At 46.5% G+C, this 26,984-nt stretch overlaps 1 protein-coding gene across 3 annotated transcripts; it reads left to right on the top strand.

Moving 5' to 3' along the window:
- The first annotated feature begins 1,670 nt into the window (after positions 1-1,670).
- Positions 1,671-18,585, top strand: LOC100382795 (putative DUF566 domain containing family protein). 3 transcript variants are annotated; one of them, XM_020538261.3, is made up of 7 exons: positions 1,671-1,996; positions 10,626-11,930; positions 14,292-14,411; positions 14,524-14,640; positions 14,980-15,069; positions 17,866-17,973; positions 18,068-18,585. In XM_020538261.3, exons 2-7 carry the CDS (start codon positions 10,785-10,787, stop codon positions 18,134-18,136), a joined length of 1,650 nt encoding a protein of 549 aa, XP_020393850.1. In that variant the 5' UTR covers positions 1,671-1,996; positions 10,626-10,784; the 3' UTR covers positions 18,137-18,585. The 3 variants fall into 3 exon arrangements, with proteins under 3 accessions (XP_020393850.1, XP_020393854.1, NP_001168968.1); XM_020538265.3 differs by lacking the exons at positions 17,866-17,973; positions 18,068-18,585 and adding an exon at positions 15,361-15,602; NM_001175497.1 differs by lacking the exon at positions 1,671-1,996 and having other exon boundaries at positions 10,520-11,930; positions 18,068-18,548.
- Positions 18,586-26,984: the final 8,399 nt, after the last annotated feature.

Here is a 26,984-nt window from a genome sequence, read left to right on the forward strand (position 1 = left end):
GTGTAAACCATATATATGTTTAACAAACTAGCAGTAGAAATCTATAACCAACATTTCTTCCTTAACAACAAGAAGGGCCTGCCTAGCCATCTTCTTAAGGCTGCATTATTCCATTCCGGAGCTTTCAAAGAGAAAAGGTGGATTCAGCTTTGACAAATTCCTAAGTTTCAGATGAGAATAGATTTCAGTGCAAGCCAGGCACTACAAACAAGGTCTACTTTCCTTGGGCCATATGTGAAGCAACTGCATTTTGGACTCTTTGATGAGTCGTCCGTCTCCAGTATAAGCAAAGATTGTTTTTTTTTCAAGACTATGGAACGGGTTGTTCCTTGCAATCAAGTATGGGCTTAACCAAACAACTAAATCGAACGATCTCAACAGACTGGAGCATTGAATCCCAAGCTTATGGAGCTTTACTCTGTGCTACCTTTTTAAAATGGTACTACCATCCTTTGTTCCCTCTTCCCTGTACGCATGGGGCATGGCAAACCCAGTGCATCAAGCAATGATGAAGTCGTTCTCGTCCCCATGGATACAAGGGGTGCACAACACAAAGATGAACTCCACTACTCCAGAATAATGCGATGGACGACGTAACTGCAAGCAAGGTGTAGGTTTCGCAGAAGGCGGCTTATGAACTCGTGGATAATTAAGGGCAGCTACTAGGAACTGCATGTCTGGCTTCAAGCTGCATATGGACATACAGAGAAGAGTCAAGTTTTGCGTGCGCACACGCTTAGCTGTTGCCAATTGAGATAGATATTGGAAACTCTTGTCCTCGTCTGGAAGTTTCTGCGCGTAGCTAGCTGTTGCCACAGCAAAAATGCTGATGCTCCTTATCTCAAAGTCACTCGCATTCTTCGTAGTCACGCCGCGCTGATGCAAAGGCGCACGCATCATAGTGCGTAAACAACTATTCCAGCCGTGCACAGCTTAGCATATCGGCTGGAGTATGAGTGCACATATATCCATCCCACAAGCTCTCTCTCTCTCTTTTTTAATGTAGTATTCAGTATGAAGCCATGTAAAGGTATGATGGTACTCAAGTCCTCTTTCCTTGCCACTTCTGCATGATAGTACATGGTGATTAAAAAAAGGACTTGTAGTTTGTTAAGAGTGAGAGTCTGTTAGACGATTGAGTACATCAAACTTGAATGCTCACGTTCAGTGAGTAAAGGTGCCAGACTACGGTTCAGCGTACCATTTGCTGTAGTTGTACAGTACGTCAAAACTGAACCTCCCAGTTTACTGCTTGCTATGCTACCCCAGTACATGAGATGAGTGGCGAACTGGCTGGCTTATTCAATGTTCTTGCGCTGGCATGGGCATGGCACTGATCAATCAAAGTCGGCGAGCCACATGCTGTAACACTACTCTGACTGACTGACTCCATACTAGCTTTAGTCATTTATTAAACTACTGTGACACTGGATGGATAAAACACTGCAGATCTTCAGGAACCATCTCCAGTCCAGTGTAATGGTCCACACACCTAAGATGCTGTCACTTTTACGGTCTGCAACAGCAGCAGCAGCAACAACAGCCAGATACCGGCCGGCCTTTGCGCACATGCACCAGCACATGGCTGAATGCCAATAGGTCTCCGTATTTGCAAACTAGAACAGATGTTTTTAGGGGAGTAGATACGGTTTGTAAATTAGCTAAGACACTAATTGATTGAAGGCATAAAAAGGAAGGATAGTAGAACCTCCTTAGAAGCAAAGGGGGGAGGACAAAAGAAAAAAGGTACACAATTGTGCAGAGAGGGGAAGGAAGGGAACAGTGTGTGTGGGGTGTGGTGTGGGGGGGCCTTCACAAAGCTTAATCTGCAAATAATGGCCGCCTTTAAGTGGCCTAAAGCTGATGCTTGCTGGGTTTTGGAGCCTCGCTTGTGACGTCCAGGCAGGCTGCACTGCAGGCCAAGGAGGCTGGAGACGGACGGCTGCAGCTGCCGCAGTCGAGCTGCTGCTCCTGGTTCCGGTCGCAAACTCATCAGGTACTGCTGAAACCTTTTGCACCCTCTGCAAGTTCAGATTTGCTTTGCATTGCATTGCGGTGGTGGTCTGGATTGTGATTCCTTTTCTTCGGGGTCTTGAGATGCTCGGCCTTGTGAGCTTTCGACACTGCCTTTGCTTCTCCTTGCTTTTTTTTTCTCTCTCTCTCTCCTTTCTATTTAAGGAGCATCTCTGAATATATCAGCTTGGCAACTGGATGCAGTGCATTTGAGTTGTATATAAGCTGTCAGCAAGATGCAGCTCTGCTCTTGATCTTCTTTTTCTTTCTGGTTGACGAGCAATGGACGGCCCTTGCAAAGCAATCACAGGCCCAAAGCCACTTTTGTTTGAGGAGATCTCCTCCTCTCTTTTTTTGTTGTGTTTCTCAGTATTTAGAACAAGGAGAATTTCGTGCATAGGGATTACTCTCTTAGTCCTAAAATAAATGTCGCTGCTGCATTCGTGCTGGTTAAACTTTTTTTTTAAAATCTAACTATTACGTTCATTAAAAAAAATTAGTTTGTTATAAAAAAAATAGATCCGATGATGTATCTAACAATATTAAGTATATACTATAAATGATGATAAATTTATATATGCGTGCACTTCATTACAGTTGAAAGTGTCTGCCTGTTGAAAAGCGAAAACGACGCTTATTTTTTTGGTACGGAGGAAGTACAATCTTTGTGCGTTATAGACCAACAGATGAATACCCATCCACAACCAAGAGTTGTTGTTTTTTTCTTTTCTTCTTTCTTCCAGCAGAGCAGCCGGTAGATTTACAGAGCAAAACATGATACGTCGGTGGTGTGGCAGCAGTTTTTGTGACGTTTTCATACGCGAATTACAATACTAGAATAGTTCCACGAGAGTTCACGATTGTTGCCGCGTCCTTGTCACCGGGATCGTCGCTCGTGCCGTCATCTTTCTTGCGCGTGCTTGGTGGCCCTGCCCCGGTAGAAGATCGCCATCGGAGAATATCTGCATAGCTTCTCAGTTACTGATGGCCTCCTCTTGCAAGAATTTTTCCATGAGACGCGGGAGTTGCCGAGCCCGAGATGTATGCTAAAGCCGACGATGCCTGCGGATCATCAGAGGGCTCTCCTCGCCTCTCCTCCGACTGCAGGCGGTTGGCAGAATTTCTCCGGGAATCTTGCTGCTCTGCTGCTGCCTGCAGCCTGCGTTAGACGTGAGTGAAAATTGGCACATGATGGCTAGAACCATATCCTTAACTACAGTACCCGCATACACGCGTTGGAAAATTAAGCACACATGTGCTGTCGGGACTCGGGAGTACTAACTGTTAGAAATAAATGCGACACAAAATAGGATCAATCACAGAGAAGACACGGATTTAACGTGGAAAACCCCTCCAAAGTGAAGGGGAAAAAAACCACGGGCGCCGGCAGGCAACTTCTCACTATTTTCGGGTGGTTACAGATCGCAGGAGATTTACAATTTGAGATAGGCCGGAGCGCAGCGAGGCCAACTTGGCCGCCTTCTTCAGAATTTGGATCACAAACTCAACACTAACTAGTAGGGGGGCTGACCTGAGCCGTAGGAAAACAACACAATCATGGAACTCTGGCGCCTTCCCATGTCCTTGCCGCTCGCCGTCGTCTCCATGCATTTGGCACTAGTCAAACAGAGCTAGAAACGAAAGGAAGGGGTGGATGGAGAGGTAGCTGATCATTGGGGGGTGGGGATCTGTTCTTGTCGTCCAGGATCTGGGAGAATATGCAATGTTTTATGGGCGGTACCATTTCTGTACTTGATGCCTGTCAGTCTTTCGTTCGTGAGGGTGTGGAATCTTTCTTGGATTATTTTTGCTCCTAAGTACCCTCGCCTGTCTGTCTGTTTGTCACCAGTGCGCTATTGCGCCGATTCACTGCTCTCGGACAAATTGAGGTCACATGGTTTGTGCATGATCCGTGAAGGAACCCTGGCCGGACCCCGGTTAGTAGTGTAGTAGTTCCTTCCGTCACATTCGTTGTCGATTGTCGTCATGTTAGGTCAAAGTAACGATAGGTCAATTTGGAGGCAGAGTTAGAGAGAGATAGCTAGAAGGTGGCTGCGACGACCGTAGTACGATCTCCGTTGACACTCGCAGAGAACGTTGGACTTTTGGTAGTAGCACAAATGCCAGGTGCACGCTCGCGGCATGGCCAGCACGCATGCCGGATTGCCGGCGTTAAGACTTTGAACGGGAGAAGGCAGATCCAGACGGCGGGGGACAGTACACGGACACGGCGAGCGAGATAGAAGAATCTTGGCTTGCCAAGCGTGTAACGTCGGGCCTGGCTGGTGGTCCAAACTCACCGAGGGGGGAGAGCATGCGGTTTTTTGTCCCGTTTCCCCGTCCGTTGCATCCATTTGTCCCGGGCTCGCTCGGCGTGCCATGCGGCTGCTGCCTTGGCACATGTGCGCGCGCTGCCTCTTCTACCTCGCTTGGTACTCTCTCTCAGGGTCCCCTGGCCATGCCCTTGCCTACTAGTTGCCTTCCCGCACGGTTGGATGGATGGAAAAACAGACGGTACTAGTCCTTCTTGCCGCGAGGCCATCACTGGCCAACCACATCGTTGGCCTGTACCGAGTGTCCAGCCCGTCCATCCGAGCTGACCCTAATCTCCAGCTAGTCTTCACTGTAGCCTCAGCTGCTGCTGACGCTGCAATAGGTCGGCCGGCCGGTCGGTCTGTCCGTTTTTTACAGCACCCTGATCCTGATCTCCACCGTGAGAGATGGGAGAGAGATGGCAATGGGCCAAGGCCAATGCCAATGGCATTGGCGCATTCCTCGAAAGCCAAGGACTCTTAATGCCATCTAGCTAGACGCCCTAGCTTTACAGCGCCATCCGCGGCAGCCTTTTGTATCCGGCAAGCACTGCACTGTTGCGGGAGGACCAGGATAACGTGGCTGTTTTGCGTGGATACCCTTTTTTTTTCTCCCCCCGACGACCTTTTCGCCCTCTTTGATCTCTCCTGTGACATCTACTACTCACCTGTATTTCAGTTTTACAGTTTCTAGTTGTTTATGTCCTCTAACAAAATTAATGACTACAGATAGTGTGCTCCACTGTTTATTTTCCTGTTTTCATCCTTTCTTATTACACCATCACCCGGTGAGACATAAAATCAACCGGAATACCAATGAAGAATCTTGAGTTTTCTAACCGGTAATTAATTTGTGGTAGTTTGTAGCTTTGTATTTGGAGTTAGCGACTTGCTAAAATCCAAGCGCCTGAACTTTAGTTTTTGTTTTCAGGCTATGATTAGTACATATAATTCATAATGAACTTATGTTTTCGGAAAAAAAACATAGAAACATTTATGAGCGGTGTCATATATTTGTGAACGAATGTACTAATAGTTTTTAATCCACATAAGAACATTTTTTTTGTACGACATATTTTATTATAGAATCATGACGCGTCGTCGGTCGTCGCTACGGGACAGTGACATACATACGAGCAGGGGCGCCAGCCAGGCACGTACACGTTACAAGTGTACGTTTTGGTTAGCTAGCCTTTTTTCCGGTGGGTGATCGTGTTCTATTTGATTTGAGTTTGATACAGCAGTGGACGCGCGCGCACACCACCTGTAATTATCGTGCTTGATCTAGACTCCCCCATACATACGTGACAACTAACCGACACGTACAATATAGCTAGCGTCGGCGGTGTTAGGGAGTAAGCTAAGCAACTTTAGTTGCTGAAGCAACCCCGCTGTACGTACGTGCGCGAATTGGTGTACTCGTGAATACATAAGCATGCCGTCACGGATAGCTAGCGTAGCATGCAAAACAGTGATCCACCAGATGATGCGTTCATTGACGAAGCCTCTCAACTCATCATCAGTCTCAGCTACTCGATCGGTCTACTCGTACTATATTACGTACCACTTCTAACAAAAAATTGACTCGACACACACAAAACGCGCGCTACCGCGCAGCGCGCGTCAACTGCCTGCCGATCGAGGGCCGATCAAGTCAGAGTCACTAGCGACATAGGGATACTAGCTAGCTAGCTGAAGCACGAACACGGACGCACCGACCATCTGTCACGCGTGATAAACGGGACAACAACAACCGCGACACGGCTGATGACTCGTCGACCCGCGAGGAGAGGGAACGTGCCACTAGGCTACTCCGCGTCGTCTCTACGTCCGGCCGGTCCTCCCACGTCCGAGTCCGAGGACGCCGGACGGTCGCCGGTGGACGACGTCGACGCGCGTACGTGCGTGGCCTTGGGACTTTGGCAGGCCGCCTGCCATTTCCCGTGTGTGCTCGCGCCCGTGCAGTGGGTCGTTCGCGGTCGTGTCGTTGGCGTTGCAGGTGCTGGCTGCCGCAGCATGCTTTAACGACACGCTGCCCCGTCCTCCTGCCCCCGCAATACATGACCCAGGGCGCGGTGCCGCCGAGTTTGGTGAGCTGTATTTGTCCAATTACACTTGCCCACCACACCTTCGTCGTTTGCCCGCCATAGAATACGTACATTGATATCCTATACATCCATCCAAGAGATAGTTTTTTTTTCATTTAATATTTGTTAAAAGTATCCTAAGACACCACATAAGTATATAGCATAAAGGTATATATATTTTTAAGAACCAAAGTATTTTAAATTTAACTAGATTATTTAATTATTCTAATGCCACACTAGGCCTCATCCATGTGGCCTGTTCTAGAATGCAGAGAGTCCATAGTGATCGACCAATGTGGAGAGTTCATAGTTTACTCAATAAATTGGCATGTGATCGATTGACGTTCAGGCTAGGCCTCATCCATGTGGCCTGTTTTTGGTCGGAAAATAAAACTACTGCCTCGTGGTTTCCAAAGACATCGCCAATGTGGTTGGTGTGCGCCCTAGGCTAGGCCCCTAGCTAGCTAGACACCCACTTGATCATCATCACAACAAATTTAAAATACACTTAGTCAAGGTTTGTACGTCAACAGTAGTAGCTGTTCAATTTGTATTGGACAACAGTCTCAGACTAAGCAGCCGAGTGCTATATTTTGTCCTTAATTTTAATTTATACGCGTCTGTGCTTCGGCGCAACGAGTTAGCTAGACGACGGAGCATCGTCCACAAAGACAGTTAAATTCTTAAGATTTCTCACGAGACCTCTTATATTATTACATCATGACGACAATGCAAGCTCATCTTGTCGGGCAAATAAATGGTCGGAAAAAAACCCCCCATTCTTTTTCTGAATTACTGTTACTCAACAGACCTCTCTCCTACGATTTGACTTCCTCTTACAAATATCTCTAGTGTGATGCCTGCTGGACCTCACAAGACGCTCTCAAGAAAAGCAGGGGCGTTAGGAAGGTTAGACGCTAAGCAAGCACGCGATTAGGAAAAAGGAAAGTGCCCGTCTGAGGACGACTCCTTAGCGAGAATACTATAGTCTCGCTCGCCATGAGACAGGTCTTGGGCAGGCATGACATAAGACTATACGAGAGGGATTGTTGTAGGGAGCTAAGCTAACACAGCTGCAAAGTGCAGTTCGAAGCTACTGTTTACCTAAAACCCAAGAAATAAGGGGCGAAATTGACGTTCTTATTATATGTGCTGCACGCAACGAATAATTAATCTCCCGGTTTCTGTTAGATTTAGAGCATGCATATATAGAATTAATGCATGGGTTGATGCTTTATATATTGCTGTCCATGAAGAAACCACAAGTTTATGAATTTTATTTCCTTTTCATATACAGCACACAGTCAGTTATCATAATTCTAGCAGTCATGATAACACTTTTCTATATACGGTGATCTTTTCTCATTGGTCAGATGTAACTGGTGAGTTTTGTGTGTGTGTGTGTGGTGGCAATATATGTGCTGACTTTCTAGGGTGATCCTTTCTCGTGGCATGGGTCACATAAGCAATCATATTGCAAAATACCCGATAATTAAAAAAAGTAGTTGTTGCCTATATTAAAGAGATCGTCCAGCACACCCACCACCTGAGAATTCCCGAGATTCAGTACAAAAGCTCCAGCAAGAGAACTCACCTAATTAAAAAAAAGGCCAGCTTTCCCCTGTTGTTTTCTTTTCGGGTGCAATCCACGCCTGTATTTTATTATTCGTGCAGAAACAAGAAGAAATATACTATATACACAATCATAATTTAGCCTGTCATGTGTTTCAAGGTACTCTTGTTGTAGGTCATCTTTTTTTTCCGGAAATGGAGTTCTGTTCATATCGTTTTTATATGTTATGTGATATGTACAACAAAGCTTTTGTCAAGGGTATGCAGCTCTGGTGGGTCATCCATCGAGGGAAGGTTGGGTTCTGATTAATGATTATATATATTATTCAATAATTGTGATGTTTAATCTAAGTAAGCTAAGACCGGTTCAGGAATTGAGATTAGGGATGTTTTTAGTTGCAATGATAGGACAAGATAAGATGGAACCGTCCCTTATATAAAGATGTTTGATTGACGGTTCAGGATTTTGGCACATGACTATTCTAGTACCGTCTCCAGCTATGCGTCAGATTTGTGTTTTGTCCCTCTAAAAGTTAATGAATTAGGTCAAGTAAACTAAAATATGAACTCGGGTTCGGTAAGTACATGTCGTGAAAACAACATTGTACGAAATTTTCATAGTGGTACCGGTAATAAATAAACAATGTAAACGTCCCTCCGTTACTACTTCAATGGCGCCCTAAACTATTAGTACTAGTAGATAACTTTAGTTTAGCTAACCTAAACCTACCTAAGCTCTTCACCTCGCGCAATGCCTGCCATTCAAAACTGAACTGTACTTATATAATAATTTCTTTTTAACCTAATGCTTCGACCTGCTGTTTTTCAGAACTATTTTCCCCTTTTCAATCCACAACAGCACAAACAGTGTTTTTTTCTCACACTTCTAGCGGATTAAAGTTTGTACCGTTACAATCCTCTCGTGCGACATTAATTTATATCATTTTTAACTTTGTGTTAAAACAAAATCATAATAACTAAAATCTGTACAACCTCCAGTCGCTTAAATATGAGGTTTCAGACAGTTTTTTTTTAATTGCACGTCATTTTATTATGCTTTCATGGAATGTCAACTGAAACCGGAGAGAACAGAACAGAGAGTAGGGAATCCAGGTTAGACCCTGTTTGGTTCCTTTATTCACTAAAGTTTAGTCACTAAAGTACTCCGTTTGATTCTAGTGACTAAACGGACTAAAGAGCATTAATTGTTGTGAATAATAATCGGATTACCCTTATTAATTGTTGGATGTTTGCTGCAAGAAGAAAGTGAAGATGACAAATAAGGTAAAAATCCTACTTTAATCCCCTTTAGTCACCCGAACTAAAGTTTAGTCATCCACTTTAGTCACAATGTTTGCTTCTTTAGGGACTAAAAGTGACTAAGGGGGTGTTTGGTTTCGAGGGACTAATTTTTAGTCTCTCTATTTTATACTATTTTAGTACCTAAATTACCAAATACATAAACTAAAACTATATTTTAGTTTCCATATTTAGCAATTTAGAAACTAAAATGGAATAAAAATGAAGGGACTAAAGATTGGTCGCTAAAACCAAACACCCCTTAAACTTTAGTCACCCCAAACCAAACGAGACCTTAGTCGTCTTGACTGCACAAGTGTTGCTTTCCAACCCTAGTAGTAGTAATAACTAATAAGGGGGTGTTTGAATACACTAAAACTAATAGTTAGTTGACTAAAAAAATTACTAGTAGAATTAGCTAGCTAATAAATATCTAGCTAACTATTAATTAATTTACTAAAAATAGCTAATAGTTAAACTATTAGTTAGGGCGCTTGAATGTCTCCAACTGAATTTAGCCATTGACTATTAGCTCTAGTACATTCAAGTTTATATGGACTAATCTTTAGTCCCTTCATTTTATTTTATTTTATTTTAGTCTTTAAATTGTAAAATACGGAAACTACAATATAGTTTTTGTTTCCGTATTTGACAATTTAGGTACTAAAATGAAATAAAATGCAGTGACTAAACATTAGTTCTTAGAAACTATACACCTCTAAATTGGTCAGACAGAAACATCATTTGTTTCATGTTTTCTTCTCTTCCACATATGTACCCTTTATAAAATCATATAGCACCAATTCAGGACTTTTAGGTTCTACCCCAATCCATATAGATTGAGGTGATTTTAATCCCTATTAAGTCAAAATCTTTTTCAATCTATATTAATCCATTCCAAATTCATATGATCGAAAATAACTATACAAGCCCTCACGGTTTTTACATGCTACACCAAAATGGCACTGTCACTCTCACGCCAGTGCCAACATTGTAACATTATTTTTTGAAAAAAGAGAGTTTAATAAAGAAAAAGAAGTTAAAGGCTCACACGCCGCTAGTCTGAGGAGTGGGGACATCGTCATGGCCACACCACACCCAGTCACCCACCCACACAGGCACACACAGCAGCAGCGCAATCGCAGGGCAGGGCGAGACCAGCAAAGATCCCCGGAACCAGAGCAAAGCAAGACACAAAACGAGCAAAACAACAGCAAAAGAAGGAGCGAGGGAAAAAAAAACTCACGCAAAATCCCCACTTCACTTCGCTTCGCCTCCTCCCTCCTCCTCTCAAACTGTAAACACTTCTTCACCAGTTCGCTGCTTCTCCTCGTCCTCACAGGCGCGTCGTCGATCCGGAAGGCGCCCGCCACCGGGAGCGGAGGCCTGAGCGGGAGCAGGAGCGGGGCCGGCGAATCTGGAGCCCGGGGGACCTGCATTGCCTCGGGACCGCCGCGCGTAGCCAGATCTCCCCCGTCCCCTGCCGCGGCACCGGCACGGCATGGTGGCTGCCGCGGCGGCGGCCACCGCGCCAGATCCGGACCAATCCTCGCGCCCGCCGCTCACGCCGGCGCTCGACAAGCCCAACTCCGCCGCCGCGCGGAGGAACTCGCGCTCCAACAAGCCCGTCTCCTCGAGGTACCTGTCCGCCGCCGCATCCCCGGCCTCCTCCACTTCGTCCTCCACGTCGTCGTCGTCTTCCTCGTCCTCCTCCCGCCGCTCCCTCTCCGCGCAGCGCACCCGGACGTCCACTCCGCCGCCGCAGCACTCCACGTCGTCCACAACCACCGCGTCGGCAGCGGCAGCATCCGCCACCGCGACCACGATGCGGAGCCTCTCCGTGTCGTTCCAGGGGGAGTCCTTCTTCTACAAGACGTCGCGCGCGCCGCGGGCTTCGTCGCCGTCCTCACCGGCAGCGCGCCGCGGGCCCACGCCGGAGCGCCGGAAGAGCGTCTCCTCCGTGCCGGAGGCCGAGAACGCGCGGCCGTCGGGACGATGGCCGGCGGCGAAGCCCAAGGCGTCGGACCCGCTAGCGCGGAGCCTTGAATGCAGCCTCGACCGCAAGGACTCCATCCTCGCCGCCGTTCACCTCCTCCGCCGTTCTATGGCCTTCGACTCCTCCACGTCACTCTCGCCGTCCGACCGGGCAGCTGCAGCCGCTCCAGACCTCTCCGCGTCCTCCGACACCGACAGTGCCTCGTCTGGTAGCAACTCCGGCGCCGGGGATCCCCCGCGCCGCGGCATCAGCGTGCCGGCGAGATTCTGGCAGGAAACCAACAGCCGCCTGCGCCGACTTCCAGAGCCTGGACTGCCGCTACCGTCGTCTGGCCGGAGGTCGTTTTCAGACAGCCCAATGTCACCCAGACTGCCAGGTCGGTCCCCGTCTCCATGCCGTGGAAGCCGGGGCGCTCCGAGTCCATCAAGAGGGCGCAGTGGGGAGGCATCGCCAAATGGACATACGGTGCAGGCTCCAGCAAATGCGCCATCTATCATCAGTTTTGCGGCAGAGGTGAGAAGGGCGAAAAAGGGGGAGAAGAGAATCGAGGAGGCACACAGATTGCGGCTGCTGGACAATCGGCATTTGCAGTGGCGATGCATCAATGCTCGGACAGATGCGACGCTTCTGGTGCAGAGCTTCACTGCTGAGGTAAATCAAGCCTTGATGTTGATCCTATGTTTATCCATGCTTTTCGCTTTAGCTATCCTACGCCCCGTGTTCTATTAATAGTTAAACTCGAGCGAGAGAAAAAGTAATTACAGCTTATTTGGATAGGAGTGCATGCACAGTTAAAAAAACCAGTTCCATGTAATGCTATTTGCGTAAACATTGTCTTACAAGAGTGTTAAAATTCATTGTAAATAATAATCACAGCATGAAACAATACAATTTTTCTGCGTTATCCTCTTTTAGTAATTAGTAACACCGCCATTAGGAAGGTTTTAGGAGCATGTGAAGAAATTTCCTAGCTGGGGACCACAGTACTTTGGCCTTGCTTGCTATGCTTACAGCTATTGCATTGGAAGGTTGGGGTGGATGTGTTCTATGCAGTGGCGAAGCTAGAGCAAATTTTTTTTGGGGGTGCATTTGCCTTGTGGGTGCATAAGAATTTATTCTAGGGGTGCATCTATGGTAAAATTTTAACTAAATCTATAGATTTTGAATTTTCCAGGGGTGCATTTTGCACCCCCTAAAAACAACATGGCTTCGCCCCTGGTTCTAGATGTGAAGCTAGAGCAAAGTTTATGGTTGAGCAACTCCAACAATTCCCTAAAGAAATTCCTAAACTCATAATTAGCAAGTTGCTAAATAGCTATTGGCAGTAAAAAAAGCTCGATATCCAATAGTTCCTAATATTTAGGGAGTAGATCAACTTTGAATCTAGTTGACACCCGTCGGACCTGGCTGGCGACGGGGTCGAGAGCAGAGGACGTCGAGGGTGGAGGAGAAGGCAAGTTGGCGCGACCTGTGGGGGAGCGGTGGTCCAACGGTGGAGGAGAAGCTTGTGTCGCACGCGTGGGACTTGGCTGCCTCGCTGCACGAAAAAGGAAAAAAAAAGAGCGCGCCAGACCTGGCTACCTCACTAAGCAGGAAAGGGGAAAAATTAGCACGGGGTTGTGAAGAAATCGACGTCAACTGCATTTAGGGAGTGCCTATCGGGTTGCCAAGCTTGGAGAGAAAATGTGGTTGGATAGCAACAACTAAATTTAGCAAGTCTATTTGGAGAACTATTGGAGAAGCATTTTTCTGTATACTTCTTGAATTTAAGATTTAGGAAGTTGTTTGGAGAACTATTGGAGTTGCTCTTATGGCACTTTGTTGCTGCTTGCCCGCTGGCTGGCATATAGGGTTAAAAATTGATGGTAATAACTGAATTTTGATCTGGGCCTGTGTGCAGTCTAACAACATAGACCCCACAAAGGAGTTATCAATAGTTTGCTCATTATTATTTTTCTAAGGATGAATTTTGGCAACACTAGGTATAGATAGTGAGCAATCATGGCAAATACTTCCAACTATGGACGGACCTTCAGCCTGTAGTAATCACCCACAAGTTCCAGACATTAACATTATGTGAAATAGCAGGGCTAAAATTTGACTTTGTGATTTTCAGCAAGAAATTGTATATTAGGGTGTTGTCTAGACATGCACAGGTTTCATTCTGAGTAAATATCTCTAAGCATATACTGCATCAACTAGGTTCAATCACTTGCAATATCTGGTCAAGGCCACACTTTTACTCTATATTGATATTGGAACCCAAACATACCTAAATTCCACTTTTAGCTTGTCATTAGTACAATTCTTTGTTTCTTATTTGGTGCATGCCCATAGCCACTTTTTTGTACCATTAGTTTGTGAAAGGGTACTATGCTATTTTGCTACTGTACTGCTAGAGAAGCAATCATTATCACAACTTATGTTAATAACTTGTGAAGTGGGAAGAAATGGTGCCAACTGCCAAGCTAGAATACGAGATATGCAATGTTGCATGGCAGTTACCTGGATAACTTGGTCCCTGGAATAAAAGGAAAAGATCTTGTAGAATAATTTTTTGAATAATGGTATTCTATGCACTATTCACAACGCAAGCCATCAATCTACCTGTGGTACATGTGTTGTCATTACTTGCATGATTTGGGCATTTAATACATCGAAGTGTACTGTTAAAATCTACGGGAGTCTAGTCGCCTGAAATCCCTCTTCAGTGTAGTGTGCTTACTGCTTAGCGCTTACAACTCAATGCCTTGCTAGATTGGACGGTGGTTCATCTCTTACAGTAAAACATAGTGAAATTATTCAATTTGCTGGGTTACAAAATAATAGATTCAATCAGGATATTAATGTATATAAAAGAACTTGATGAAGATATGCAGATTTTTGTACACAATACTCTGACTGCAAATATGCAAATAACCCTGGTCATGATGGATTAAGAAAATATGATAGTTTTGTGTAAGAGAAAAAAAACAGCCCCTTTAAACTAATGGTTATCTTTTTTTTTTCCAGAAAACTCTTCACAGTGCATGGAAAGAAATATCAAGATTGCGTGACAATGTCAGTAACAAAAGGAGCAGACTCCAGCTTCAAAAGCAAAAACTCAAGCTGTTTGCTATTCTTAGGGGACAGGCAAGTGATATGTTATATTGTTGTTTAAACCGTTTATGTGGTTTGCACTAGGATTTCTTATTACTGCTTGACTTTGTATAGCTTATATATCTCTTCTGTTTGACATGTTCAGATGTCATATCTAGAGGCCTGGTCTCATATCGAAAAACATCATTCAAGTGCTTTATCAGCAGCAATCAAAGCTCTGAAGGCTAGTACTCTTCGTCTTCCAGTTGTTGATGGCGCAAAGGTTGGCAACCGACTGATCAAATCTAATTACTTGCTCCATTCATAAAAGAATGCAATTCACACTTTTCGAGAAACCAAATGCTTTAAAGTTTAACGAAACCTATACAAAAAATTATGAATATTTTTGCACAAAAATAAATACCATTAGATTGATTATGAAATATACTTCCATAATAAACCGATCTGGAGGCCTAAATTTGAATATAATTCACTGTAAATTTGGTCAAACTTGGACTACTTTAACAGGCACGTTTACCATAGTTGTATTCTTTTATGGACGGAGGGAGTATGTAGCATGATTTGATATTCACAAAGTAATACTTACACGACCTCTGTTCAGGCTGATGCTCAAGCCGTGAAGGAAGCAGTTAACTCAGCAGTGGATGTGATGCACACAATGACATCCTCGATTTGTAATTTGCTATCTAAGGTGTGTATATTCACCCTATCTTCCTGCAGAGCTTTGATACATTTTCTTTCCCTTGGATCATATCTAAGTATTATATCAATGACAAAAAATCATCAGTCCCAAATTGGAAAATGGTTCCAAATAAATATATGCTCCACCCTGTCCTAAATTGGAAATGCTTCCAGATAAATACTCCTTTATGCTTCACCTGATGGACTCCTATGTTTATACAGAAATTTGTATTGATTACCAACATTATGGCTGTATTTTATAAAGTGTGGTGGTGAGGACTGTTTTTGGTGTGTTTTGTAGTAACTTTGCCGCTTGGTGTCCTCTGATTTCAGTACCAGTGCATTTCATCTCTTCTAATGTAATATAGTTGTGTCCAATGTTCTGGTCCCCTTAATTGTCCTGAGTACGAACTGTTTAACTCCAGATCTTGATCTATGTAGCATTTTGATACCTTGTGAAGTTTACAACTTCAAAATAAACCAGGCTTATGTTGTGGTTTTCAGAAAATAAAAGGCAGGGCAGTGACGTGGACTTTGTTCTTAGCGAACAATTGTTTCATGTAAATTTAATGGAAAAGGATCACATGCTAGATATGCTGAAATATGATATCACTGTTTTCTGGCTAAATAAGTAGCTTACATTGGCTGCCCGCAGGGCAAGCATCTTCAAATCTTTGCAATATACTGTGCATTCCTATGATTGTAGTGACAACAGATAGAAACTATGGATCCATTGCCTGTTCTGTTAGTGATGTGATTCATTGCTTCATGAACTAAACTTTATGTGTTGTGTTAGGCTCCGTTTAAAAGGTGTTTAGTCTTAGGCTCCGTTTGGTTCCTTTAGTCTAGAGACTAAAGTTTAGTTAAGGGGAAATTTGGATCCATACCATTAAAAGATCACCACTTTGGATCCATACCATTACTATCTCACTTACATGTGGGTCCACATGAGTCAATGACATGTGGGGTCCATGGTATATATCTAAAGTTTGGATCTTTTAATGGTATAGATCCAATTGTTCCTTAGTTAAGAGACTAAAGTTTAGTCTTTACCCTGTTTGGTTCTAGGGGCTAAAACTATTCAAACATATTAAATAAATCATAAGAGGACTAAAATGCCTCTTAGCATTCTCCTGCAATTAGTACAACTGAAATAAAGGAGGGTGTAGGAAACGGGTGACGCCTAAGAGGGGGGGGGGGGTGAATTAGGACTTCTAAAACTTTTACTAAACTAGGCCACAATTAAATCCCTAGAGCAAAACCTATGCAAGTAATCAAAACTATAATGTGCAAACTAGGTTTTGTCTAAGTGTTGCTATCTCTACCGCAAAAGGCTAAGTTCCAATCTACACTAAATAAGTATGACTACAAGATTGAAACTTAAATGCTTAATATAAATGCGGAATGTAAAGAGCTAAGTAGAGAAGCAAACTCTCGTGGATGACGCCGGTATTTTTACCGAGGTATCCGGAACCGCGCAAGGTCCCGACTAATCCTCGTTGGTGCCCCTACGCAAAGGGAAGCCCACGCGAGGGCCAAGCACCACGGTCGAGTAACTCCGTAGAGAGCCGCGGGCCTTCTCCACGCGCAAGTGGTGCTCCGCTTCCGGCTCCTCTCGGACGCTCCCCGCCGTCTCCACTATCGAGCTTCCGGCCGAAACGCCGCGGGCCTCGTTCCCTCCGGTACACGGTGGCGGCCGTGACACAAACGCGGTTGTCACGGTCTCGCAAGACTCTCGCCCCACTCGGTACAATTACAACGGCTCGCGCAAGAGCCGAGGGGTTGTGAGGTTTATCTAAACTCACTCAACTAACTAGGATTCACCTAGAGCAAGCGCTAAAGCGGTCTAACTAACCTAAGCACTTCGCAAAGCACCTACGCTAATCACCGAGTGATTCTATTAAGCACTTGGGTGTTTGAGCACTTGGAGATATGCACTATGTGTATTGGAATGTTGCTTGGGCTCTCACACTTGAGAATGGCCGGTTGGGGTGGTATTTATATCCTCCACTCCCCCAACTAGCCGTTGAACAGAAAGCAGCAACTTTCTGTCGTCGGGTGCACCGGACAGTCCGGTGCACCACCGGACACTGAACAGTAGATGTCCGGTGCACGCCACGTCAGCCGACCGTTGGCGCCTGTAGCAGTCGACCGTTGGATCCGACCGTTGCCTTTCTGCCCGTTGGCACACCGGACAGTCCGGTGCACACCGGACAGTCCGGTGCTACAGCCAGAGAGCGCCCTTCTGCGGCCTCTCTGCGCAGACTGTCCGGTGCCTCACCGGACAGTCCGGTGCACACCGGACACCGATGTCCGGTGCGCCACCTGGCGCTGGCTGACAGCCCTTTCTTGGATTTCTTCGCTGATTTCTTCGGGCTTCTTTGTTCTTGAGTCTTGGACTTCTATGCATCTTTTTATGTCTTCTTTTGAGGTGTTGCATCCTCATTGCCTTGGTCCAATTCTCTTCGCATCCTGTGAACTACAAACACAAACACTAGAAAGCTTATTAGTTCACGGATTGCGTTGTTCATCAAACACCAAAACTCAATTAGCCAAAAGGCCCGGGGTCCATTTTCCTTACAGAGGGGTAAAAGTAGAAATGGTCTAGTCTCTTTTAGTCACCCTAAAACAGTTTAGTTCCAAATTTTAGTCCCACCGTTTGGTAATTTAGGGACTAAATGAGACTAAAATGGAGGGACTAATCTTTAGTCTCTAAAACCAAACGGCCCTTTACACGGACACAGATTACATGTTGATGTCTAATGTTTACTGCAGAAATATCTAATGATACGTTATTCATCTTCAGGTCGAGGGAACAAGCTCTGTGGTGTCTGAGCTTGCCAAAGTTGCAACGCAAGAACAAATGTTGTTGGACCAATCAAAGGATCTCTTGTCCACGGTTGCAGCAATACATGTATGGACATCTCCTACGATCATTCTTACCCAATCTCCATAATTCAACTGTATTTAGCTCGGTGTTGACTATCTGTTTGGGGAAAAAAAAACAGGTCAAAAATTGCAGCCTGCAAACTCATATGCTACAACGTAACCAAAAGCAGAGCCCGACACAATTGTAGACCAGTTTGCCTCGCCACGTTGGTGGTCACTAACATCACACGGCCTCATGTTTTCTCACCGGAGACTGTGGTACAGGTAATAAAAGCTGTAACCATTTGCTGGGTGTGAAGCGTTTCCTAATCTGCTCGATCGACCTCACTGAGTGTAGCAGATTCATGTAATTTTTTGAGTGCATATCAACCATAGGAGCGGCCCTTCTTACCTGCAGTCGCTGCAGTTGGTGTATACAGAAATCCCTAGCCCTGACCCAAAGATAAGCTTCCTGTAGATATGAAAAGAGCTTGTCGTTTGCGTGCTTAGTCTTGTGTGGAGTGCTCGAGTGGTGATGAGTGTTTGTATTGTGAAAGGGAGACGGTTGTTGGCTTGATACAGGTGTTTTCTTGTCTAAATCCACACGAAAGTTGTTCATCCTGATTTGCTCATGGAGTCATGGTATCTGCTTTGAGAGTGTCTCGAGCTGCTCTCTGATATCATCCCTTATTCCCCCTTAAACCTGTCATATTGGGGGGGGAGATGAGGTAATTTTATTGCGTTAGAACCTTTCCAATAACTATCCTTTTTAGTGATCACCAATGTATCCCCCATTTCTCAAATATGGTAGGAGGGGTTGATGTATTGCTAATCTGCTGCAGGGGCGCCCCCAATAATTTAAAAAAAAACAGTATTGGTGATCACTAATACCACTATTGGGGATGAATTATTGATGAGCTGCTGGAGATGCTCTTATGCATCCTGATTCCTGGAGTGGAAATCTAGCTGGGAGGTTCTGTACTGGGAAATCCTAATACTCTTAGCGCTGTAAAGGTTCTGCTTTCTAGCTGGGAGTGCCATCAAACGTTTGTGTTGCAGTCGTCCCAACTCCCCAGAGTTTAGGGCCGTGGCTGCCACAGCTGTTTTCAGCGAGTTGTTTTGTGGTATTGGTCCAGTTGGAACGCAATGCAACAAAGTGAAACGCAATTGAAGATTCTTTTTTTAAAGAGTTTTAGAGCTATGCTCTAGTCTTTTGACTGGGTTCAACTATTGCAGCACATAGGGGGATTGGCATAATGCATAATTGCATACCAACCCGGAACATAATGTAAAGCGTAAACAACTCACAATACCACTAAAAAACAACGTACGAGAACGAACAGCAGAAGCAGAACAACGACTAGGGCTGTACCATCTGTACGTCAACAATTGAAGGTTATTTTTGTAGAGGTTATAAACAACTCTTTTAGATTATAGACTTACATTTTCTCTCTGTTTCAGGTGCCTGGATTTTAAGATAATTTCAGACAACAACATTACACCCTTAGCTAACACAAGTATATTACTTTGATGATTTGCTATTTATTTTTATGTTATAACATATCAATTTTTTTGTTCTTGTCTGATGTAGAAATACTTATTAATTGTCTTTGTGCTAACATAAAATCAGATTTTGTTTTTCGGACTTATAGTTTTGTTTAAGATGATTTTTATTTTTGAAACTGAAAATTATAGATTGTGTTTATAGAATGGGGAAAACGATAAAGCTATAAATTTAATATAAAATACATAACAAACTAAGACTATAATTTTAATATAAAATATTTACAACTAAAAAACTAAAACCCACGCAGTCGAGTCCCGTAGATTTGGATTGGGAGGTCATATTCAAATATGTGAAGAAAGGTCCAGTAGTGGCGGGCGGGCGTCCGTTTGGCGCCTCGTCACATCACCGTGACATGGTCTGCCTCGACGCCGACGCGGCCGAAACCAACTCGCCACCTCGTTACTTTACCGGCTACCCCCACTCGTACCGACCGCCTCCGACGCGAGAGCCGAGAGCGACGCGAGCCGATGACGGGCGGCGGCGCTAGGCTGCTATGGATAGCCGCTACTGCAGCGTCCAGTTGCGAGCCGATGACGTGCGGCGGCGCTAGGCTGCTATATGGGATAGCCGCTACTGCTGCAGCGTCCCGTCGCGTCGTGCTCGGGACACAGACATGATCAATTCAAGGCCGACGCACAAAAAACTACTACGGGAGGGCACCACCGCGCTATGCTCTTGCCTCTTGGTGGTCCGTCGAGACCAAATTCAGTTCTTCGGCACTATCACCATTAGTGCTTTAGGTCTACTAAACATTCGGTATTTGGCTTTAGGTCTACTAATAGTTAGCCGTTAAAGTTAGCTAAGAGGTTTAGAACGGATCAACTAATGAACCATTTAATTTATTATTTATATCTCTAAAATAGCTATTAGTTGTTAGCTGCTTTAAGCTAGCTAAACCAGCTAACAACTTATTAGCTGGCTGCTAAGAATTAGTTCCAGAGAGCCGTGAGATAATTTCAGCACAACTAACCTTAACTGAGGCAAACGTGTGTTCTTTTACTCACGATGACTATAATATGTATCTCTTTGTTGCGTTCTTTATCTACTAAATGATATGATAAGACATTGAGAAGTCTTCTTCGAATTGATGATTGTTGAATGAATATACGAACGTTCATTGTAGCCAATAGATAGATTTAGGTGTTGTTCGGTTATTTTATTCCATGAGGATTGAAAGAGACTGAGATGTATTGAGCTGGATTTAGACTTATTATGAATTTAAACCGACTCAATCCCACACAATCCATATGAATTAGCATGAAGCTGAACAAACCTTTAATGAATTGGAAGCGATGGATTTGAAGATATGTTATCCTATAGGTATGCCGTATGCACATTTATTTGAGTATTTATGTTCATAAATTTTTCCCATTCGCATAATTTTATACATGAAATAATTAATAATTTCATGCTTTTATAGAAACCACTAAGTGCTAGTTTGGTGACCAGTGAATTGGAGAGGATCTATGAGAACCCATAGATCTTCTTCAATCACTGGTCACCAAATCAATCTTAAATGAAATAGATTAGCTTTTTGTCAGGGGCGACGACGACGGAGCATGGGGGCAATGTCTCCACTAATGCTCTCCTAATTCTATAGGAACTGCTAGTTTCTTTAACTAATTCTCATGTAAACGATAAAAAAAATACTTCTAACAGCTCTCTATTCTAATTTAGTCCCCGCTAATCTCATATCCTGGCTTCGCCCCTTCTTTTTGTGGAAGACGGCTCCCAAATGGTTTATCCGTTGTTTAAAACCCAGTGTTGAAGGAATTTTGGACCTGCAAAAGGACACGCAGCGTCGCATCCAGACACGCATGGTTCTGATATATGGTAATCCACGTCAGCTTTTACACCTGTAATTCCTTACGTTTCTATCTCTCTCTCCAATAAAATGTTGGCTGTTTCCTGCGTTTACACGCATGGACCTACGCTTAAACAACTCACTCAACCTAGTCAAAGAAAAGCACTGCCGAACAAGCCTGCGTCAGTCCACTCCCTCCTGCATTCTCCAAGCCTTTCTCACAGTCACAGTCCGTCGCCCCGCGTGCAACAAGTCGCGGCTTCAATGATGACGAGCCATCTCCTCGTCGGCCCATAGCAGCGGACTTTGGTCAGCCCACTTGCTGAGAGGGCCGAGTCACTGCCATGCCCCACTTGTGAAAACATGGAAAAGCTAGGGCGCAAACGTTCTGAACAGCCCAGAAACGTGGGGACGGCCACTTGGGCCTCGCACGCTTTGTTGACTCGGAGTCGGAGCTTTGTCAACGCGGCGCCGTCCAAGATTTTTGCTTTTGTACTTGATTGGTCTGCTGCCAAGCATAATAATAATGCAACGAATAATGGGCCAGGTAGTCTGCGAGTGTGCATGGTACGAACGGAACGGTCATGTACTGTTGTATACCTCAATACCTGTACTCATGTTCCCCTATGGTCTGAGCTGCGCTGCGGACGCATTGACTCGCGGACTGCATGCGGCAGAGCAGGTAGACTGGGAAATGGCATCCCGGTCCCACACACTGGGAAGTGGGCACGATGCACGATTTGGCGTCGCCCACGCAGACGCAGGTTTTGCCGTTGGAGATCTCAGGCCTCAACTGAGTTGAATCATCCCAGATTTTTCTAACGTCTGAGATACGCTTCTAGACCCCACCCAGATAGTAACTCGATCTGAACTGATAGCAAGCACTAAAAGGCGAGTGCTCGGTCGGTCTGTTGGGCTTGCCGCCTTCGTCAGCTCATCAGCTGTTGCTGCAACGGACGGGTGGGTGACGCGGACGACGATCTGGAAAGCGTCGGAGCGGTTGCATGGTCGGCAGGCCCTACTCTGCTTTGCTCACGACGGACATGCATATGGTGCATTTGCTGCCCGGTGAAGCCGAAGATGAGGAGAAGCGTCGTGTCCTCTGGCGGTCTGGCCTGTGGCAGGCACAGGACGGTGTCTGCTGGCCTCGTCTCGTCTTCGTCTTGTCTCGTGGGAAACAGGCAATTAAGCAGCAGCGCATGTCGCGTGAATCGTGGACGAGAGAGGCGAGGTCCATCATCATTCATCGGCTTGGGAAGATCCCCAGCGCGCTGAACTTCCCAACTCATGATTCACGGTCACGCGCGGCGTGCAGCAGGTGGACTTCACACGAGGAACACGTCCTCATTTCTGACTGCACACAGGCCACTTTACTACGGCCTTCGTCTCCGTTTGTTAGGTCCCGGGCGACATTTTAGTCGGTTCATGCCTGTACTACTAGCTGCGGTAGCGCGTGGGGCTGCATATATAGCGTGGTGCTCGTTTTGGGGCCGTTGTGCATGCGCGCTCATGGACTGAATATGTACATGTACTCACGCTGACCCTACTTATCCTACTCTATGTTCATTCTCTTGTTCCAAACTTCACTATATAAACAATGTAGTTTACAGTGCAAAACAGTGTTTTGTATGACTATACAAACAATGCAGTTTAACGGTGTTTTGTGTGACTATACAAACAATACAGTTTACAGTGAACAATGTTTCGTATGACTATACGGTAACGATCAATATCTTAAGTACATATTCATTTCAATATCACTCCTTTTGTGGTTTGTGTAGTCACAAAAGAAAAGGAGGCCACTAAGAAGGATCTTAATAGTATTACATCACTTTGGAGAAAGATTCACAAAATACGGACGCGACCAGCTCTTAACAGTTAACATGACATCCGGCGGCGCGCTGTCGACCCCAGGTGCGCGCGGCGCGGCCGTCGCGGCCAGCGAAATAATGGCCGTAGTCCGCGCCCCCGTGGCTTGATCTGGCCGTGCGGCGTGCCACCGATGGCTGCTGGGGACGGGCGGACGGCGACGCGGGGGACCTCTGGTCTGCCGCCCCTCCAGGTCGATCACCACCGTCGCGGTCCTTCTCCGGCGCGTCCACGTCGGAAGGCACAGCACGCAAGGCCGCTCTGCTGGCTGCTGGCTTCCCCGACCGCTAGGGCAAGGCATAAATTCGCGGATGGTGGTGGATGTGCATGTGCGCATCAGAATGATCTCCCCCGTCGACGTCGTCGTCGATCTGTTTTCCTCTTCTTGGTAACTGGAGGTATATGGTAAGGACATCGCTGGGCTGGGCAGCTAGGATCACTAGTAGTCCGCCGAATAATGAATGGCATATATATCCCATATACCTTACCCGATGTGCCTACAAGCACCGGAATTCACATGCGAAACAATGCACCTCATCATACGTGCATGCACTTGCGCTGGAGCCAAACAAGAGTATAGTAGGCTTCTAAAATGAGGCGGCGCATGCAGGCGTCGTGTAGCCGTCACCGTGAAGATGAGCACACTACGGGCTGGAGCTCGACCATCTTGCAACTTGCAAGGCAGTTTGGGGCTGCACACGGAGGAGAAGCGGAAACGAAACCAGGTGCGCAGGTGGCGGTGTGCCCTGCTGAATGAGCCGCTCGTACTGCACGCCACACACTCCATCAGTTCCCGCCCGTCGAACTGCCCGCCTTAATTAAACTGCGCTAGGAGACGACCGACGGCCCGTCCGTGCGTGCGTGCGCCCAACCGTGGGGCGCGCGGGCCACGGCTGGCGTCGCGTCCTCATCCACCTGCCGCTATCTCTATCCTGCAGCCGTCACGCCGCCCGCTACCTGAAACGACGGCGGCGCCGCCCGCCTTCGCCGTTTCAGGCTTTCAAGCCTTTATGCCATAGTGCCAGCCAGCCGGCGTCGCCCTGGCTTCTTCAGCCTCAAACACTCGCAACAAGCCACCAGAAACTTGACACCTGCGAGTAGAAACGTACGGAAACTTGACCTTTTTTTCCCGATGGCTGGCTCGACCGAGAGCACTCATGATTCATAAACGGAGCTATATAGTACTAGGCTATAGCGGTGCCTGCCAGCGACAACGAAAACGTGAGGCTCACATTGAAGGCAATGTCAGATCTTTTAATTTGGTGGTAGTGGGGAGGGAAAAAAAAAACCCAGAGCCCAATCATCCTCGTCGTCTTGGAACCTCCGATCGCGTCCGATCATGTCAAGCGAAAAAGATCCGAAACAGTGCCGCCTGTGTACGCCGCCAGCCGCAAAACTGAATCCAACCAACCACACAGAAGAATGCTCTCGCTCGCCGCTACGCTACGGGACACCGCCCCACTTTCCACTTGTAAAGCTGTCCGGCCGGGCCTTGTTTTCTTTACTCCCCACAGGCCACAGGCCACAGGGGGGGGCAGACGAGACGAGACGAGACGAGAGGACGCGGCCACCAGCGCGTTATCCGAAACTCGGGGGGTGGGGTACGGCCACCAATGATTGGCTTCTTGGCGAAGTGGAAAATCCCGTCCCGGCTGCGCACGACAGGACCGGGGATGACGACTAGACTAGCGTGCCGTGCCATCACGGTCCGGTCCCAGGCGCGCGGCGGGCCGGCGGCCGTTCAGAAAAAACGAGCTCTGGCCCCGGCCACGCCGCTGGGCTCGATCCGCGCCGCGCCGCACGCACGCGAGGCGACGACAGCCGAGGACCCCCGCCACGTCCCGTCTGGGCGGGCGGCCGGACACGCGGCGGCGGCGAACCAACCAGCCAGGAGAGGAGCTGGAAAGAGACGAGAGGAGAGACCCAGGGGCGCACGAGCGGCACGTCGTTTTCCTTCGCCGCGACCGCGAGGGGGATAAGGGATACCGCGCTACTACTCCGACGCCGCATCGGATTCGGCCGCTAGCTTTCTCCCCCGGCAGGGCAGCCGCCGGCTCGCCGCACATGTCCTTTCGCCAGCGTCGCAGGCACCCTGGCGATAGGGATGCAGTGAACTCTTCAGTTTCACGGCCGCGATAGCGTTTGGAGATGTATAATCTCCGTCCATTTTCAGGAACGGCATGCAGGTGGTAATATCCCCCTGTCAAGGATTGGTCAAAGACCACAGCGATGACTATACTTGTTGGTCCTTCCAATAAGCACATGCACCCTGTTGAGTTTCAGCTTCCACAAGCACGAGCGCGGGTTCTTTATTTGGTAATAAAAAACAGCAATATATTTCTTTTGCAACAAAAAAAAAAAGAACAGCTTGTCAGAGCCGGCTGTCCTATTGCTCTTGTCTGACTGGGCCCGTGCACGGTCGCGTTGGGGGACAGGCCCGACCGCCCGAGCATAAACAATCAGGGGGCTAATCGGTGTCAGAAGGCCTACCAGCGGTACCAGTTGCCGTTGGATGCTCAAAACACAGCTAGCTTGGCAAGGCCAAATAAAAGGCCGTCCAATCGGAAAAGGGAAAAAAAAAGAAAAGAGATCAATTGTAAAACCACGCCTCGTTAGATAAGGTTAACAATCAGACAGTTGCGTCGCGCCTCGTGGAGCGACCACGGGACATGTCCGGTTTTGTTTTGCTCTACCATGTGTTGCCTGGGGGCTGGGGCTCCCTCTCTGACGCGGAAATCCACTCCGTGACCGTGACCGTGACCATGACCACAGGTAGTAATACCGGCCGTTGCTGCCGTCGTAACGCCCGAATTTTTTGTATTTTGGCCATTTTTTGGGAAAAAAAAACACGTTTAGACCCTAAAAAATTTTAATAGCATTTTTGGACCCTTTGCTCGGCGCCATAGCCTGTGGCGCCGAGGTAACACAGCTCGGCGCCATAGGTTATGGCGCCGAGGTACGTGCTACGTTGGCATAACCCGGACGCCGTGCGCCGTGTCGTTGACGTGGCACCGAGCTCAGCGCCACAGATCTTGGCGCCGAGCTCGGTTGTGTTATTAATAGTTTTGTTGTATAAAAATAGCACAAAGCCATCTAGCCTAGTTGGTGCAGCACAAGGTTTTAAACCATGAGGTTGGGGGTTCAAGCCTTGCAACTCACCATATTTTTTTTTATCTTTTAAATAACTCATTTTTTAAATAACTCATTAGGTATACTATTTGGAATGCAAAATTATTATATAAATCAATACATGAATTTTTTAATCTCACCAGTTTAATTTTATAAAAAAAACATGTGAAGAAAAAAAACAGAAATGTACGAATTTAGGAACGGCCGTAAAATGGGCACTGCACACACATGACCGATGGACTTCAGACGTGGCAGGTGCAGATAATGTGGGGGCTGGCATCAGCAGAGCTTGGGCCAAAACGGTATAGAGATGTTTTTTCTACGGCTTACCATTGGACTCTGAGCAATCCGCCTTGAAAAAAAACAGGTCAAACCTAAATGTAAAAAAAACCGTGCTGATTTATTCAGAACGAGCTGTTGTGGTTCGATTGAGCTGCAGCCCAGGTCCAGTTTACAGGCACCTCAACAGCTTCGCGCATAAGCTGCGCTGCTGTGGTTCTCTTGTTTTATTTACTTGTTCAGTCTACTCCAATGCTTCGTGGTAAAGCAAACCCGTAGCTGCAGCGTGCGACGGCGCATGCGTGACCAGACGAAAATGACATGCCAGCGAGCAAGGACGCTGACCTTGATGCACGTTGTCTTCGGTGGACAGCAACGTCTCCGGAAACCGAAGTAGAAACGGAAACAG

Source organism: Zea mays, chromosome 1, assembly GCF_902167145.1.
Source record: "Zea mays cultivar B73 chromosome 1, Zm-B73-REFERENCE-NAM-5.0, whole genome shotgun sequence".
Lineage (NCBI taxonomy): Eukaryota > Viridiplantae > Streptophyta > Magnoliopsida > Poales > Poaceae > Zea > Zea mays.